This window comes from Lacerta agilis, chromosome 14 (assembly GCF_009819535.1).
Source record: "Lacerta agilis isolate rLacAgi1 chromosome 14, rLacAgi1.pri, whole genome shotgun sequence".
NCBI classification, from domain to species: Eukaryota; Metazoa; Chordata; class Lepidosauria; order Squamata; family Lacertidae; genus Lacerta; species Lacerta agilis.
Window position 1 is genome coordinate 5,361,852 of NC_046325.1, and position 16,528 is coordinate 5,378,379.

Sequence of the window (16,528 nt, forward strand, 5' to 3'; positions counted from 1 at the left end):
CACAACCCCACGGGACTGAAGGGGTTAACCCGGGGCGGCCCTGGAACGCTCTCGCAGCCGCAGCACGTGGGAAAGGAGGAAGGAGCGCCCGAGTGACAGGCAGCCTGTCATTCATCCGCCGCAGCCGATCTGCTAGTTCCTGGAGGGCCGGATCCTGCAGCTCCCGTTGCTCCTCGCAGGAAGAAAGCGGGGGCCTGATTCGCAGCTCCACCGGCCCCTGATTCCCTCCTTTTTTTAAAAAAAAAAAAAGAGAGAGAGAGGAGCAAAGTCTCTGTTTCCCCCCCCCCCCCCACCTAGAGTGCGACACCTACTTTTCTCTTCCAGTTTTTTCTTCCTGGGAATAGAAAGGAGATGAGCAAACGGCCGTCGCTGGTTGTGTTTGACTTGGGTAAGTTGCTCCGTCCTTGCTTTGGCGCTCATCCTGCATGCAAGCCTTGTGCTGCCGTCCTGTGTGTTGTTGTTTGGTCGTGTCCGGCTCTTCGTGACCCCAGCCATAGCTGTCAACTTTCCCCTTTTTTAAAGGGAAATTCCCTTATTCCGAATAGGATTCCTCGCAGGAAAAGGGAAAAGTTGAAAGCTATGCCATGGACCAGAGCACGCCAGGCACTCCTGTCTTCCACTGCCTCCCACAATCAGACTCATGCCATTCGCTTCCAGAACACTGTCCGACCATCTCATCCTCTGTCGTCCCCTTCTCCTTGTGCCCTCCATCTTTCCCAACATCAGGGTCTTTTCCAGGCTTATGTTTTGGGGGTTAGGGGAATTCAAGGTCAGCTGATCTCTCTCTCTTGCAGATTACACCCTGTGGCCCTTCTGGGTCGACACCCACGTGGACCCCCCCTTCCAGAAAAACAGGTGAGATCTTCAGATGAAGGGTGGTATGCAAATTTAGAAAAATAATATGGAGTATTTATAAGACTGCCAGTGTTTTTTGAGGGTGTTTTTCTGCAGCGTCTCATTGACTCACAGCACGCACTGATGTGCGTTTTAATCTGTTTTTGGTTCATTTTAATTTCTCAAAAGTCTTACATTATTGTCGTTAATTCTTCTTACTGGTAATTGCTTTGTTTTATCCTTTTTTTGCAAACCTCTTTGAGGGGTCGGTTGTGTTGTTTTTTTTTACAATCAGTTTTTACAAATGTTATGTAATAAATAATGATGGATTTATACTGGACTGTCCGCACGACGCATCATGCGGCTTATTAGATTCCCTGATGCGACGCTTCTCTAAGGTTACCATGTCCTCACCATCCAGACTGGCAGCTCTTGCACTGTAGCGCGACGAAAACAGGGGAAATAAATACATAAACTGGAACGTTGTTTATATTTAAAAAGATGCAGGATTTCAGCGGCAGGCTATGGGCAGGTATGTGCTAATTGGGGTGTCCAAACCCCGAAACAATGTCGAAAAGGAATTCTGCGTGTAACTTCCCTGAAACCATCATGAGCATAAACCGTAAATTGTCATGAATGCACAATACAAAGGGTCTTTCGGGGAGCCGTTTATTCCCCACACCTGGGGGGAGACACTGATGCTTGTTTTATGCTTAGAGGCCTCTGTGCCCCTAAAAGCCGTGCAGCGGGCAGGAACCCAACAGGTGAAGCTCTCCTTTGTGTCCTGGGGAAAACTGTATCTGTTGGATTTCTGCCTGCCATGTTAAAAACACATATACCTTCCCCACACTTTTTTTCTGTTTTAAAGGCAACAAACCTCACGACTCTTTTGTCAATGTTCCCCTCAGCGATGGCTCGGTACAAGACCGCAACAGGCAACCCATAAATCTGTACCCCGAGGTGTCGGCTGTGCTGGAGAAGCTGCAAGCTGAGGCGATCCCTATGGCGGCTGCCTCACGGTGAGTCCAGATCCTTCGCCCATTCCTGCGGGCCCCAAACCGCCTCCATTTATTCTGGGTTACTTGGCTTGGACTCCGTGTCCACCTACATTGGGGACATCCACGCCATGTTGGCTGCTTGCCGACCACCCTAATCTCGAGTGTTAAAGTTCCGTTGTGTGACTAGTCCCTATGAAGTCATTTTGAATGCGTTTGTGGGACGGTTTATTGGCTTGCTTTTCTTTCTTGTCCTTGATTTCATTACGCATTTTGTGTTCTCCCTTCGCGCTTTCGTGTTGTGAACCACCCTGTGATGGTCCTTCGGATCGCGGTGCTATTTTTCTAGGAAAAAAGAGGAACTCGCCACAAACACCTCCCTTGTTCTCTTACAACGGCAGTGGCGCCGATCTGAGAGGTGCCGGAACTGAGTTCCGGCGAGTTCCCGCTGAGAAAAATCCCGGAGCATACAAATTTAATCTTCTTTTTTAATTTATTTTTTATTAAATTCATACATCATTGAACATTTCTTCAAATCTTATACAACATTTTTTGACTTCCCTCTATCATGTCTAAAGATTTCCATTTTCCAGATCTAATCTTGTATTTTCATTGTTCCACTGTTACTTATACAATCATAACTAATTATCCTATTCCAAAATTTTCTTCATAACGTTTCATATCATCCGCCTTACAAAACCTACTAGCGTAATTTGTTGTTTACAATTGTTTTTCAAATAATTTTCTATTTTTTCCCCAGCCCTCTAAGAATCTTTTGTCCCGTCAGTTTCGGATTCTCCCTGTCATCTTGTCCAATTCTGAATAGTCCATCACCTTCATTTGCCATTCTTCTATCGTCGGTAATTCTTCTTGCTTCCATTTCTGACACACATACAAATTTAATCTTAGTTGACGATGGGAGACAATGGAAGAGTGCGCCTTTGAGGGTGAGGTCAAGATGTCGGACGGTTGCAGTGCCTGCTGTTTCTGCAGAGACAATACGGGAGAGACATGTTTTGTTGCAGCCAGGGCAGAGGAAGGCGGCCAGTTGCCTCGTACCATTTCTTCTCTCCGTGCGCCTCCCAGCGGCCATTTCTCCTCAGGTCCCTGCTGTTGATGCACGACTTGACTGCCTGTCTCCAGGCACTGCAGTTGTCTGCGAGGGATATTATTTAATAAACAATGCTAATAAGTCATCTCAAGTATGAATCCCTCCACCCTTCCCTCTCTCGCCCTAGGACAGGTGAGATCCAAGGAGCTAATCAACTGTTGGATCTCTTTGGCCTGAACCGCTTCATCCGCTACGCAGAGATCTACCCGGGCAGCAAAGTCACCCACTTCCAGAAGTAAGAGAAGACCTACATCCCGTTGGGGGGGGGCATCTGGGGGGTGGCTGTGAAAACAGGAGCCTGGACCAGATGGGGCATTGGCCTGATCCTGGCTCTTGGTATGCCCTGACAGTGATGTCCCCCAAGTTCCATCTGTCGGGAATGTGCTCGCCCTTCAGTTCAGAGTGCCGATAATATGCAACCCTTCTCTCATGAGAAGAGCACACACATCTTCTAGCATCACTCAGCGAGAAGAAAGAGACACCCGTAGATCTAAACTACGTTTATTTACAGTCTATGTACAGAGAGTCCATTTCCACGCCTGTGTTCTCCAATCTCTGGCAGAACAATCCAACTTACTGCGACACAGCAGACGTGAAACCAAATTACAATAAACACACCCAGACGGAAGAGATAAGACCTGTCTTCCGTTCCCACACACTACTCAGACACTCATGTGATTTACACTAAACATAACAGTCCTGCTGAAGCAGCTAAGGATGCTTAAAATCCTAACACCGTCCTCCGTGGCCATGCCTGTAAGGATGGCTGGGATTCAGCCGCTCTAGGCCAACAGTCTGGAGGGCACCCTGTTGGCAAGGCTGGTCTATGGGAGCGACGGGACGACGAGTTCTCATTCCGCCCCCCCACCTGCTCCTCCCCAGGTTGTCTCAACAAACCGGGGTTCCCCTTTCGCAGATGCTCTTCTTTGACGACGAAAGCCGCAACATTTACGACGTCAGCAAATTAGGTAACGGGGAGAAATGTGCCTGCGCGTGACCCCTCACCCCTAGGCAGCAGAGGCTGCTCTCTGTGGGGCAGAAGGGACACCTGCCTTGCTCTGCCCTCGGCCAGCTGCCACCTGCCTGCCCCTCTTACTTGCAAGGGGCCCGAGGCCGTGGCTCCCACCTGCAGCTTTTGGGAGCTGCTGTAGGTCAGTGGAGACAAGCCTGAGCTAAGCGGAGCCCAAGGCTGACACTGAATAAGTCAGCTTTGTTGTAAGAAAAATCTGCCCTTATTCCCTTATGGGGTACACAAGAGCCCTTGCAAAGTCCTTTGCAGGTTCTCCATTGGTAGGAGTAAATAACAGAGGCCAACAAGAGAAGATTGAGAAGCAAAGCAGCTAGTAAGCTTGATCTTTATTGAAGCTGTTGCAACAACGGTGTTTCTCAGGGGAAAAGACCCAGAACAAAGCAAACATGCTCTTATAAAGACATTTCAAAATCCCCCTGGAGTCTAGCCCACCCCCAGAAACATCAATCACAGGGAATAGGTGTAACCCAAGCTCATCACCCAGATGCATCACACCTACACCACACAAAAAGGCGTTATCTGATGCCTCTTCTCAGTAGCCTGGCCATTCCTTTGAGATGGTAATCTTCTTTAATTCCTGGAACAATTAAATCCTTCATCCCTCCTTCCTTGCAGAGACCCATTTGGTAAACATTGGGTCATTTTGAGAGTCAAAATGGTGTGAGACCTGTCTGCCTCAGACACGTGGCCTGTTTGCTTGGAAAATTAATAACAATTATAACATATATATAGAAGAATTGTAAGTTCTTATAACAATTCCCCCCTTTGAGGCTTACAGCTTCCTACAAAAGGGGGGGGGTGTGCCATCCAATTTCCCTCCATTTCGCTTCCATGTAGGAGTCACGTGTATCCTCGTCCCCAACGGCATGAACCTGTCCCTCCTGAAACAGGGCCTAGAAGCCTTCGCTTGCTCCTGAGTGCCGCCTGCAGATGACGCAAACCGGACATCCTGTTCTCTCTTGTCATTTTGTGGAGTGTGCTGGGGGGGGCGGGATTTTGACCCCGTGCAATAAATCCTCTACGCGTTTCCCTGCCTTGCAACTTCTTACACGCGTGTGAACAGCCTGGACTTACCTTATAGGCACCTTGCTTCACTTCTGTTCCCTAACAACTGATCCACGTCCCCTCGAGATGCTGGAAACTACAGGCACTGTGAAAGTGGGGCGGGGATGTGTGTGTGTCCAGTTTTATTCAATTGCCTGCTTCATAAAATTTACGCACTGCTTGACTGTATAAAGGCAATGACAACAATGTCCAAAGTGGTTTATAAAAAGAACAAAACAATGAAATCATAGTCAAAAGAATTGGTTAAGAAGAAACACCCAAAGCATTAAAACACACACACACACACACATCAACAATAAGATAAAAACCAGATTAAAATGCATGTCAACATGCTACGTATCTGAATTGTTGTTGTTGTTCAGCCGTTCAGTCGTGTCCGACTCTTCGTGACCCCATGGACCAGAGCATGCCAGGCACCCCTATCCTCCACTGCCTCCCGCAGTTTGGCCAAACTCACGTTAGTAGCTTCGAGAACACTGTCCAGCCATCTCATCCTCTGCCGTCCCCTTCTCCTTGTGCCCTCCATCTTTCCCATATCTGAATAGGCTTGCCTAAACAAATATTTTTGCACCAAAAAAAAAGTAATAATAATGAAATAATGTATTATTTGCAGTGGTACCCCGGGTTACGTACTTAATTCATTCCAGGTTACAGTACGTAACCCAAAAAGGACGTAACCCAAACAATTTCTTCTGCGCATGAAAAAAACCCGGAAAAACGGGGGAACCGAGAAAAACGCTCTGCGCATGTGCAAATCGTGTGCGCGTCAGGTTGCGCTTTCAGGTTAGCAGAGTTGGTAACCCAAAAAGTACGCAACCTGAAGCGTACATAACCCAAGGTACCACTGTATACCCTGCCCATCTGGCTGAGTTTCCCCAGCCATTCTGGGCGGCTTCCAACAGAATATTAAAAACCCGATAAAACATCATACATTAAAAACTTCCCTAAATAGGGCTGTCTTCAGATGCCTTCTAAAAGTCAGATAGTTGTTTTATTTCCTTGACACCTGATGGGAGGGCGTTCCACAGGGCGGGCACCACCACCGAGAAGGCCCTCTGCCTGGTTCCCTGTAACTTCGCTTCTCGCAAGGATGGGACTGCCAAGAGGCCATTGGAGCTGGACCGCAGTGTCCAGGCTGAACGGTGGGGGGTGGGGGAGATGCTCCTTCACGTATACTGGGGCAAAGCCATATATGTATATGTATATATGTATGTACAGTATAGACACAGAGAGAGAGAGAGGGAGCCCAAATTAACATTTTATATATAGCACCAAAATAATAATGAAACCAATAAAGAGCAGCCACAATCAGAATGTTATTCAAAGCGTACACAAAATCATTATTATTTATTTCATTTCCATACCACTTTATATTTTTTAAGAAAAAAAAAGTCCCAAAGCGGTTTGCAGCATATTAAAACATCAATAAAACAATCCAGAATCAAACATTTCTGAAGAAAGTCAAATTCAGTCAAAGCAACATACGGTAATTAACAGAAAACTAAAATATTAAAAAGATTTCAAAATAAAACATCGCAAAGGAGGTCAACTACAGGATGCATGTTTAAAACAAAGTTAACAAAAACAAATCTTAAAACATTTCAAAAAGGAACAGAAACATTGCTAAAATGAAGTCAAATATATCTGAAGAAGTGTGCATGCACACGAAAGCTCATACCAAGAACAAACTTAGTTGGTCCCTAAGGTGCTACTGGAAGGATTTTTTTTTTGTTTCAAATATAAAAGACACATTTAAAACAGCTACAGTGTTGGTCTGCCATTGTCAAAACAAAATAATAATAATAATAAAGTTCCTTCCAGTAGCACCTTAAAGTTGGTCTCTAAGGTGCTACTGGAAGCATTTTATTTTATTTTATTTTATTTTATTTTATTTTATTTTATTTTATTTTATTTTAAACAGCGTAATTAACAAAAGAATAAAATATGATCATAAGCATGACAACATCCACCGTCCTCGCCTTTCCTTCGCTGTCAATTCCTGCAACAATCGCAGCCCATCCTTTAAAGAAAAAAAAAAGGAAATCGGAGGGGGAAAGCCCTGCTGTGTTGGCAATCTCTCCTGCCCCCGCCACAACCCCACGGGACTGAAGGGGTTAACCCGGGGCGGCCCTGGAACGCTCTCGCAGCCGCAGCACGTGGGAAAGGAGGAAGGAGCGCCCGAGTGACAGGCAGCCTGTCATTCATCCGCCGCAGCCGATCTGCTAGTTCCTGGAGGGCCGGATCCTGCAGCTCCCGTTGCTCCTCGCAGGAAGAAAGCGGGGGCCTGATTCGCAGCTCCACCGGCCCCTGATTCCCTCCTTTTTATAAAAAAAGAGAGAGAGGAGCAAAGTCTCTGTTTCCCCCCCCCCCACCTAGAGTGCGACACCTACTTTTCTCTTCCAGTTTTTTCTTCCTGGGAATAGAAAGGAGATGAGCAAACGGCCGTCGCTGGTTGTGTTTGACTTGGGTAAGTTGCTCCGTCCTTGCTTTGGCGCTCATCCTGCATGCAAGCCTTGTGCTGCCGTCCCGTATGTTGTTGTTTGGTCGTGTCCGGCTCTTCGTGACCCCAGCCATAGCTGTCAACTTTTCCCTTTTTTAAAGGGAAATTCCCTTATTCCGAATAGGATTCCTCGCAGGAAAAGGGAAAAGTTGAAAGCTATGCCATGGACCAGAGCACGCCAGGCACTCCTGTCTTCCACTGCCTCCCACAATCAGACTCATGCCAGTCGCTTCCAGAACACTGTCCAACCATCTCATCCTCTGTCGTCCCCTTCTCCTTGTGCCCTCCATCTTTCCCAACATCAGGGTCTTTTCCAGGCTTATGTTTTGGGGGTTAGGGGAATTCAAGGTCAGCTGATCTCTCTCTCTTGCAGATTACACCCTGTGGCCCTTCTGGGTCGACACCCACGTGGACCCCCCCTTCCAGAAAAACAGGTGAGATCTTCAGATGAAGGGTGGTATGCAAATTTAGAAAAATAATATGGAGTATTTATAAGACTGCCAGTGTTTTTTGAGGGTGTTTTTCTGCAGCGTCTCATTGACTCACAGCACGCACTGATGTGCGTTTTAATCTGTTTTTGGTTCATTTTAATTTCTCAAAAGTCTTAAATTATTGTCGTTAATTCTTCTTACTGGTAATTGCTTTGTTTTATCCTTTTTTTGCAAACCTCTTTGAGGGGTTGGTTGTTGTGTTGTTGTTTTTTTACAATCAGTTTTTACAAATGTTATGAAATAAATAGTGATGTGCCCCTAAAAGCCGTGCAGCGGGCAGGAACCCAACAGGTGAAGCTCTCCTTTGTGTCCTGGGGAAAACTGTATCTGTTGGATTTCTGCCTGCCATGTTAAAAACACATATACCTTCCCCACACTTTTTTTCTGTTTTAAAGGCAACAAACCTCACGACTCTTTTGTCAATGTTCCCCTCAGCGATGGCTCGGTACAAGACCACAACAGGCAACCCATAAATCTGTACCCCGAGGTGCCGGCTGTGCTGGAGAAGCTGCAAGCTGAGGCGATCCCTATGGCGGCTGCCTCACGGTGAGTCCAGATCCTTCGCCCATTCCTGCGGGCCCCAAACCGCCTCCATTTATTCTGGGTTACTTGGCTTGGACTCCGTGTCCACCTACATCAGGGACATCCACGCCATGTTGGCTGCTTGCCGACCACCCTAATCTCGAGTGTTAAAGTTCCGTTGTGTGACTAGTCCCTATGAAGTCATTTTGAATGCGTTTGTGGGACGGTTTGTTGGCTTGCTTTTCTTTCTTGTCCTTGATTTCATTACGCATTTTGTGTTCTCCCTTCGCGCTTTTGAATTGTGAACCACCCTGTGATGGTTCTTCGGGTCGCGGTGCTATTTTTCTAGGAAAAAAGAGGAACTCGCCACAAACACCTCCCTTGTTCTCGTACAACGGCAGTGGCGCCGATCTGAGAGGTGCCGGAACTGAGTTCTGGCGAGTTCCGGCTGAGAAAAATCCCTGAAACAATAAACCTATGCTGCCAATACTCGTGGTAAATCAGTATACAATCAGCAGCACAAAAACGGCGCACACAAATCTACCCAACCATTCCACGTATGGAATTCTATATTTAATTTGGTTTCTTGTTGCCTAAGTATTTTTTCAGCGTCTTGTTTGTAATACTTTCTCGGTGTGTACTGCCAAATCCCAAAAAACATTAGATCAGCATCGTTATGCTTCATTTGTAAAAAATGTGATGTTAAAGGGGCTTCCATTACTTTATTACGAATTCTAGATCTGTGTTCCCCTATGCGCGGTTTCAACGATCGAGTAGTACTTCCTATATAAAATTTGTTGCAGGGGCACCGTATGCAGTATACAACATTTTTAGAACTACAAGTTGTCATAGAGTTAATTTTAAATGTAAAATACATATTTTGATCTCTTTTACTTGCAAACTATAGGGGCACACATTGCATTTACAAACAAGACGTTGAAAAAATACTTAGGCAACAAGAAACCAAATTAATTTTTATGTTCAAAACACTGCAACCATGGGGACTGAATTCGGATCTCGATTTCTCTGTGTTCATTTAACTTTGTATACTAGTAGTTAATTACATAGAAAGAACTTAGACACTGTAAGTATTATCAGGATCCATATCCTCCTTCCTTCTAATCTCTGACACCTGCTAGACTACCCTGTATGAAATGTTGTATATATGGTAGATCCAAACACAGCAACCTTGCTAAATGAATTAATGCTTAAGCCAAGAAAGAACTTAGCATATGAAGTGTAAGTATTGATTCCTGTATTCATTTATCTTTTCAGTAATGATATAGAAATTTTTGATTATTCATATAATGAATGTGTAAATGTTAACTAGGTTTGGTTTATATCACCAGTGAAAGTGTGCAAATGTACCAAATCTTTGTGAAAGAATATTGTGAAGAAGACTAGATGTTCTAGTTTAGATGAGATGTAACATGTAAATTGTAAGTATGGATTTTTGTATTTGTCTGTTCAGACATTATTTACAAACTTATTATTATTTACATTATTTACAAACCCTTTGCACTGTATGTTTTAATACTAATAAGGTTTGACTTATCCCACCAGTGTATGTATGAATATACAGTAAATCCTGGGAAAGAGTTTACTGAAGAAGCCCAAAATTGTCCATGGGCGAAACAGGGGACAAACGCCGGCACCCTGTATAATTGTTGTGCGTCACATCGTCAATATTCCATCTGATTGGACTTGCTTTCATCTATTAACATCTGTGCATATCATCTGACTGGACCTATTTTCATCAATATCTACAGGAGCCTGGCTAAAGACATTTAAAGACTGAAATTGTCCTGTTGTACTAACTTGAATGAGTTTTCTGTTTGTGGCTTCTTTGTTTGACTTTTTGCATTGCTTTCTTGTTGATTGGACTGCCAATATAGAATTCCATACGTGGAATGGTTTGGGAGAAAAATCCCTGAGCATATAAATTTAATCTTTTTAAAAAAAATATTATTAAATTTTGCATAAATTTTCCATACATACATCATTGAACATTTCTTCAAATCTTATACAACATTTTTTGACTTCCCTCTACCACGTCTAAAGATTTCCATTTTCCAGATCTAATCTTGTATTTTCATTGTTCCGCTGTTACTTATACAATCATAACTAATTATCCTATTCCAAAATTTTCTTCATAACGTTTCATATTATCCGCCTTACAAAACTTCCTGCAACCCTACTAGCGTAATTTGTTGTGTACAATTGTTTTTCAAATAATTTTCATTTTTTTCCCAGTCCTCTAAGAATCTCTGGTCCCGTCAGTTTCAGATTCTCCCTGTCATCTTGTCCAAATCTGCGTAGTCCATCACCTTCATTTGCCATTCTTCTATCGTCGGTAATTCTTCTTGCTTCCATTTCTGACACACATACAAATGGAAGAGTGCGCCTTTGAGGGTGAGGTCAAGATGTCGGACGGTTGCAGTGCCTGCTGTTTCTGCAGAGACAATACAGGAGAGACATGTTTTGTTGCAGCCAGGGCAGAGGAAGGCGGCCAGTTGTCTCGTACCATTTCTTCTCTCCGTGCGCCTCCCAGCGGTCATTTCTCCTCAGGTCCCTGCTATTGATGCACGACTTGACTGCCTGTCTCCAGGCACTGCAGTTGTCTGCGAGGGATATTATTTAATAAACAATGCTAATAAGTCATCTCAAGTATGAATCCCTCCACCCTTCCCTCTCTCGTCCTAGGACAGGTGAGATCCGAGGAGCTAATCAACTGTTGGATCTCTTTGGCCTGAACCGCTTCATCTGCTACGCAGAGATCTACCCGGGCAGCAAAGTCACCCACTTCCAGAAGTAAGAGAAGACCTACATCCCTTTGGGGGGGGGCATCTGGGGGGTGGCTGTGAAAACAGGAGCCTGGACCAGATGGGCCATTGGCCTGATCCAGGCTCTTTGTATGCCCTGACAGTGATGTCCCCCAAGTTCCATCTGTCGGGAATGCGCTCACCCTTCAGTCCAGAGTGCCGATAATATGCAACCCTTCTCTCATGAGAAGAGCACACACATCTTCTAGCATCACTCAGCAAGAAGAAAGAGACATCCGTAGATCTAAACTACGTTTATTTACAGTCTATGTACAGAGAAAATTATTTCCAGTAGCACCTTAGAGACCAACTAAGTTTGTTCTTGTTATGAGCTTTCGTGTGCATGCACACTTCTTCAGATACACTGAAACAGAAGTCACCAGATCCTTAAATATAGTGAGGGAGTGGGGAGGGGTATTACTCAGAAGGGTGTTGGGAATGGGTGATCAGCTGATAGGTGTGGAAAACCTGTTGATGACTCTTAACAGCTGCAGGGAAGGCAAGGGGTGAGATGGCTAAAGATAGCTTTGTCCATGGCTAAAGATAGCTTTTTGTCCTAAGCTATCTTTAGCCATCTCACTCCTTGCCTTCCCTGCACGACTAATTGCAGCTGTTAAGAGTCGTCAACAGGTTTTCCACACCTATCAGCCAATCACCCATTCCCACCACCCTTCTGAGTAATACCCCTCCCCACTCCCTCACTGTATTTAAGGGTTTGGTGACTTCCGTCTCAGTGTATCTGAAGAAGTGTGCATCCACACAAAAGCTAAAACCAAGAACAAACTTAGTTGGTCTCTAAGGTGCTACTGGAAAGGATTTTTTATTTTATTTTGTTTTGACTATGGCAGACCAACACGGCTACCCACCTGTATGTACAGAGAGTCCATTTCCACGCCTGTGTTCTCCAATCTCTGGCAGAACAATCCAACTTACTGCGACACAGCAGACGTGAAACCAAATTACAATAAACATACTCAAACGGAAGAGATAAGACCTGTCTTCCGTTCCCACACACTACTCAGACACTCATGTGATTTACACTAAACATAACAGTCCTGCTGAAGCAGCTAAGGATGCTTAAAATCCTAACACCGTCCTCCGTGGCCGTGCCTGTGAGGATGGCTGCGATTCAGCCGCTCTAGGCCAACAGTCTGGAGGGCACCCTGTTGGCAAGGCTGGTCTATGGGAGCGACGGGACGAGGAGTTCTCATTCCGCCCCCCCCCCCCACCTGCTCCTCCCCAGGTTGTCTCAACAAACCGGGGTTCCCCTTTCGCAGATGCTCTTCTTTGACGACGAAAGCCGCAACATTTACGACATCAGCAAATTAGGTAACGGGGAGAAATGTGCCTGCGCGTGACCCCTCACCCCTAGGCAGCGGAGGCTGGTGTATGTGGGGCAGATAGGGCACCCGCCTTGCTCTGCCCTCAGCCAGCCGCCACCTGCCTGCCCCTCTTACTTGCAAGGGGCCCGAGGCCGTGGCTCCCACCTGCAACTTTTGGGAGCTGCTGTAGGTCAGCGGAGACAAGCCTGAGCTAAGCGGAGCCCAAGGCTGACACTGAATAAGTCAGCTTCCTACAAAGGGGTGTGTGTGTGTGCCATCCAATTTCCCTCCATTTCGCTTCCATGTAGGAGTCGCGTGTATCCTCGTCCCCAACGGCATGAACCTGTCCCTCCTGAAACAGGGCCTAGAAGCCTTCGCTTGCTCCTGAGTGCCGCCTGCAGATGACGCAAACCGGACACCCCGTTCTCTCTCGTCATGTGTGGAGTGTGCTGGGGGAGGCGGGATTTTGACCCCGTGCAATAAATCCTCTACGCGTTTCCCTGCCGTGCAACTCCTGTTCCCTAACAACTGATCCACGTCCCCTCGAGATGCTGAAAACTACAGGCACCGTGAAAGCGGGGCGGAGGTGGGGTGGGGTTCAGTTTTATTCATTTGTCTGCCTCGTAAAATTTACGCACCGCTTGACTGTATAAAGACAATGACAACAACGTCCAAAGTGGTTTATTTAAAAAGAACAAAACAATAAAATCATAGTAAAAACACACATCAACAATAAGATAAAAAGCAGATTAAAATGCATGTCAGCATGCTACGTATCTGAATTGTTGTTGTTCAGTCGTTCAGTCGTGTCCGACTCTTCGTGACCCCATGGACCAGAGCACGCCAGGCACCCCTATCCTTCACTGCCTCTCGCAGTTTGGCCAAACTCATGTTAGTAGCTTCGAGAACACTGTCCAACCATCTCATCCTCTGTCGTCCCCTTCTCCTTGTGCCCTCCATCTTTCCCAACATCAGGGTCTTTTCTAGGGAGTCTTCTCTTCTCATGAGGTGGCCAAAGTACTGGAGCCTCAACTTCAGGATCTGTCCTTCTAGTGAGCATTCAGGGCTGATTTCTTTGAGAATGGATAGGTTTGATCTTCTTGCAGTCCAGTATTATTATTTTTATTATTATTGACACCTGATGGGAGGGCGTTCCACAGGGCGGGCGCCGCTACTCAGAAGGCCCTCTGCCTGGTTCCCTGTAACTTCGCTTCTCGCAAGGGTGGAACTGCCAAGGGGCCATTGGAGCTGGACCGCAGTGTCCAGGCTGAACGGTGGGGGGTGGGGGAGACGCTCCTTCACGTATATTGGGGCAAAGCCATTTAGGGCTTTCAAGGTCAGCACCAACACTTTGAATTGTGCTCAGAAACATCCTGGGAGCCAATGAAGATGTTTCAGGTGTTATATGGTCTCGGCGGCCGCTCCCAGTCACCAGTCTAGTTGCCGCATTCTGGATTAGTTGTAGTTTCTGAGTCCCCTTCAAAGGCTGAGCCCCACATAGAGCGCATGGCAGTAGTCCAAGCGGGAGATAACTACAGGATGCACCACTCTGGTGAGACAGTCTGTGGGCAGGGAGGGTCTCATCCTGCGTACCAGATGGAGCTGGTAAACAGCTGCCCTGGACACACAATTGACCTGCGCCTCCATGGACAGCTGTGAGTCCAAAAAGACTCCCAAGGCTAAATTCCTGTGGCAGCCTTTTCAAACCTTGCAGCTTCCGGTTGTTTTGAAATGCAACGCTCCTTCACTGGAGGTTTTTAAGCAGAGGTTGGATGGCCGTCTTTCACGGATGCTTCAGTTGAGATCCCTGCATTGCAGAGGGTTGGACTAGATGACCCTCGGGTCCCTTCTAACTCTACAGTTCTATCACTGCGAACTCTGGGCTGATGGGATCTGGAGCCCAAACCTTCCAGGGGGCGCCAGGTTGGCAAAAACTGTCTGGTGGGTTGCTGATTTCTCATTGCCTGAGGCAGGCAGGAGCAGGTGAAAGCTCACTTTTTCTCTCTCACCCTGGGAGCAGACATTTATTTATCGCGTAAAATTGATATAATGTTTGTTAAGAACCAAGCGCAGAGAACAAACGAATACTGTACACAGAAGAGTTGGCACAGTTCTCCTTGCAATAGCTTTACTCTGCTCTTTCAGTCAGGAAGTGCAATGCATCTCCTAAGAGTCATAAGTAGTGTGGGTTTGGTTTTGCTTTGTTTGTTTTTTTAAAAAAATGTAATATCCATGGTCAGGTCAGTCAGGCCCAATGCTTCCCCCCACACACTTTTTTTTTTTAAAGCAATGGCCAGGCCCTACAGTCTTTCACCCTCAATATCCAACAGTGCTGAGCTGCAGTTACTACTGGGGAAGGTGTACTTCGTACATGGCCAGAGACATGCTTGTCTTCTGTTATAAAAATTAGGTTCAACCCCAGAAGGGAGTCCACGAACCCGGGGAAGAGCCTTAGTAGGGCTCCCCTCCTCTCAAGAGCACTTATGAATAAATAGAGACGATACAAAATCTCCCAAAGCAAGGCGATAGCCCTTTATTTGTTACTGCTGCAGCAGGGTGTCTTGCAAGCAAAAGACCTCCAACAAAGGCGCGCAAGCTCCTATATAGTCTTTTGAAATTGCCCCCCTCCAGCTCAAGACCACCCCTCCATACATCAGAATTACATCACAAATTGGGATGGTCTGGTAGCAGTGATCTGAGCATCTTGGACCCTGCCCCTATGTCTCCTCTTGCCCTCCACCAAAAACCCATCAAACAAAATATATTTACATTTCCCTATATCCCAGCCAAGTTATTCACACCCTTTTGTCTGGCACTCAGGTATCAGGATGCCAGAGATTATCACTCAGGCAGAGGGCTGCTGAGTAGCTGGAGGGGCAACCCCCCCCCCCCCGCTTTTTGTTCCTGAGACAAAGAAATACTTGGTCAGTTGGGAGTCAAAATGGAGTGAGGCCTGTCTTCCTGTGCTGTTTTTTCCCCCAGACATGTGGCCTTATTTGTTTTGGTACATTAATAACAATTATTATATATAAATAAAATACCTTAAAATTCTTACAACATCTTCAATTAGTTCATGTATTACAATAATACATTAAGAAAAAAGGTGTGAATGCCCAGAGCCAAGTGGGAAGAGACATTTCAGTCAGATTACAAAGAAGTGCTTTCAACATCTAGGGCGGGGGTCAGGAACCTGCGGCTCCGGAGCCGCATGCGGCTCTTTTACATGGCTGCCGCGGCTCCGGGGCGGATATGCCCGCCCACTTCTCCAGCTGGCAGCGACCGCCCTCCAGCTGGCCGGCAGCCCGCCCTCCAGAGGCTGAGGGTGCTGCTCAGGGGCGTACCCAGGATCACCTGGCTTTGAACAGCAGGGCAGCGGGGCTCGGAGGCGGTGGGGACGCAGTAGAGGTGGTGCAGCTCAGCCGAGGGCTCTGGCGGGGAGCGTGCCTGAGGCGCGCACGCTCCTTCGGGAAGAGATGGAGCTGGGCGAGCGGGAGGGGGAACTTTGAAGACCCCGCCTCCGCCTCCGAAGCAGGCGCCCATGGGAGAGGCCGCCCCCCGAGCCTGCCTGGCGGGACCAACCCTGCCCAGCTCCGGGAGTCTTCCTAGCATGGGAGGCGGCCTTGGGGCGGACAGGGGAGCTCCGGGGTCAGCGGGTATGTGTGACCCCGCGGCATCCAGAGGCAGCTGGGAGGCGGGACGGGATGGGGGCAGGAAGGGGGCCTTCAGACGCGTCCCCGCACGGGCACTGGAGGCCAGGACTCCTCGGCTGGGTCGTGGGACCGCGGGGGAGGGCTGGCCGCGGTTCCTCTTGGAAGGCTGCTGGCTGCTGCGGCGAG

General features: G+C 47.0%; 2 protein-coding genes across 2 annotated transcripts; both read left to right on the forward strand.

Annotated features, from left to right (window-relative positions):
* Positions 1-290: 290 nt before the first annotated feature.
* Positions 291-5,306, forward strand: LOC117058027 (magnesium-dependent phosphatase 1-like). The gene is made up of 6 exons (XM_033168900.1): positions 291-388; positions 795-855; positions 1,743-1,853; positions 3,068-3,175; positions 3,823-3,908; positions 4,808-5,306. Exons 1-6 carry the CDS (start codon positions 352-354, stop codon positions 4,885-4,887), a joined length of 483 nt encoding a protein of 160 aa, XP_033024791.1. The 5' UTR covers positions 291-351; the 3' UTR covers positions 4,888-5,306.
* A 1,901-nt stretch (positions 5,307-7,207) lies between these two features.
* On the forward strand, positions 7,208-13,267 carry LOC117058028 (magnesium-dependent phosphatase 1-like). Its single transcript, XM_033168902.1, has 6 exons — positions 7,208-7,502; positions 7,909-7,969; positions 8,462-8,572; positions 11,252-11,359; positions 12,614-12,699; positions 13,001-13,267. Exons 1-6 carry the CDS (start codon positions 7,466-7,468, stop codon positions 13,078-13,080), a joined length of 483 nt encoding a protein of 160 aa, XP_033024793.1. The 5' UTR covers positions 7,208-7,465; the 3' UTR covers positions 13,081-13,267.
* Positions 13,268-16,528: the final 3,261 nt, after the last annotated feature.

What these genes read in the sequence shown, in the direction of transcription:
- LOC117058028 (XM_033168902.1), top strand. Translation starts at nt 7,466, where the DNA reads ATGAGCAAACGGCCGTCGCTGGTTGTGTTTGACTTGG. An exon ending in GCTGGTTGTGTTTGACTTGG is followed by an intron (nt 7,503 to 7,908) that starts GTAAGTTGCTCC and finishes TCTCTCTTGCAG; the next exon opens with ATTACACCCTGTGGCCCTTC. An exon ending in TTACGACATCAGCAAATTAG is followed by an intron (nt 12,700 to 13,000) that starts GTAACGGGGAGA and finishes GCTTCCATGTAG; the next exon opens with GAGTCGCGTGTATCCTCGTC.
- LOC117058027 (XM_033168900.1), top strand. Translation starts at nt 352, where the DNA reads ATGAGCAAACGGCCGTCGCTGGTTGTGTTTGACTTGG. An exon ending in GCTGGTTGTGTTTGACTTGG is followed by an intron (nt 389 to 794) that starts GTAAGTTGCTCC and finishes TCTCTCTTGCAG; the next exon opens with ATTACACCCTGTGGCCCTTC. An exon ending in TTACGACGTCAGCAAATTAG is followed by an intron (nt 3,909 to 4,807) that starts GTAACGGGGAGA and finishes GCTTCCATGTAG; the next exon opens with GAGTCACGTGTATCCTCGTC.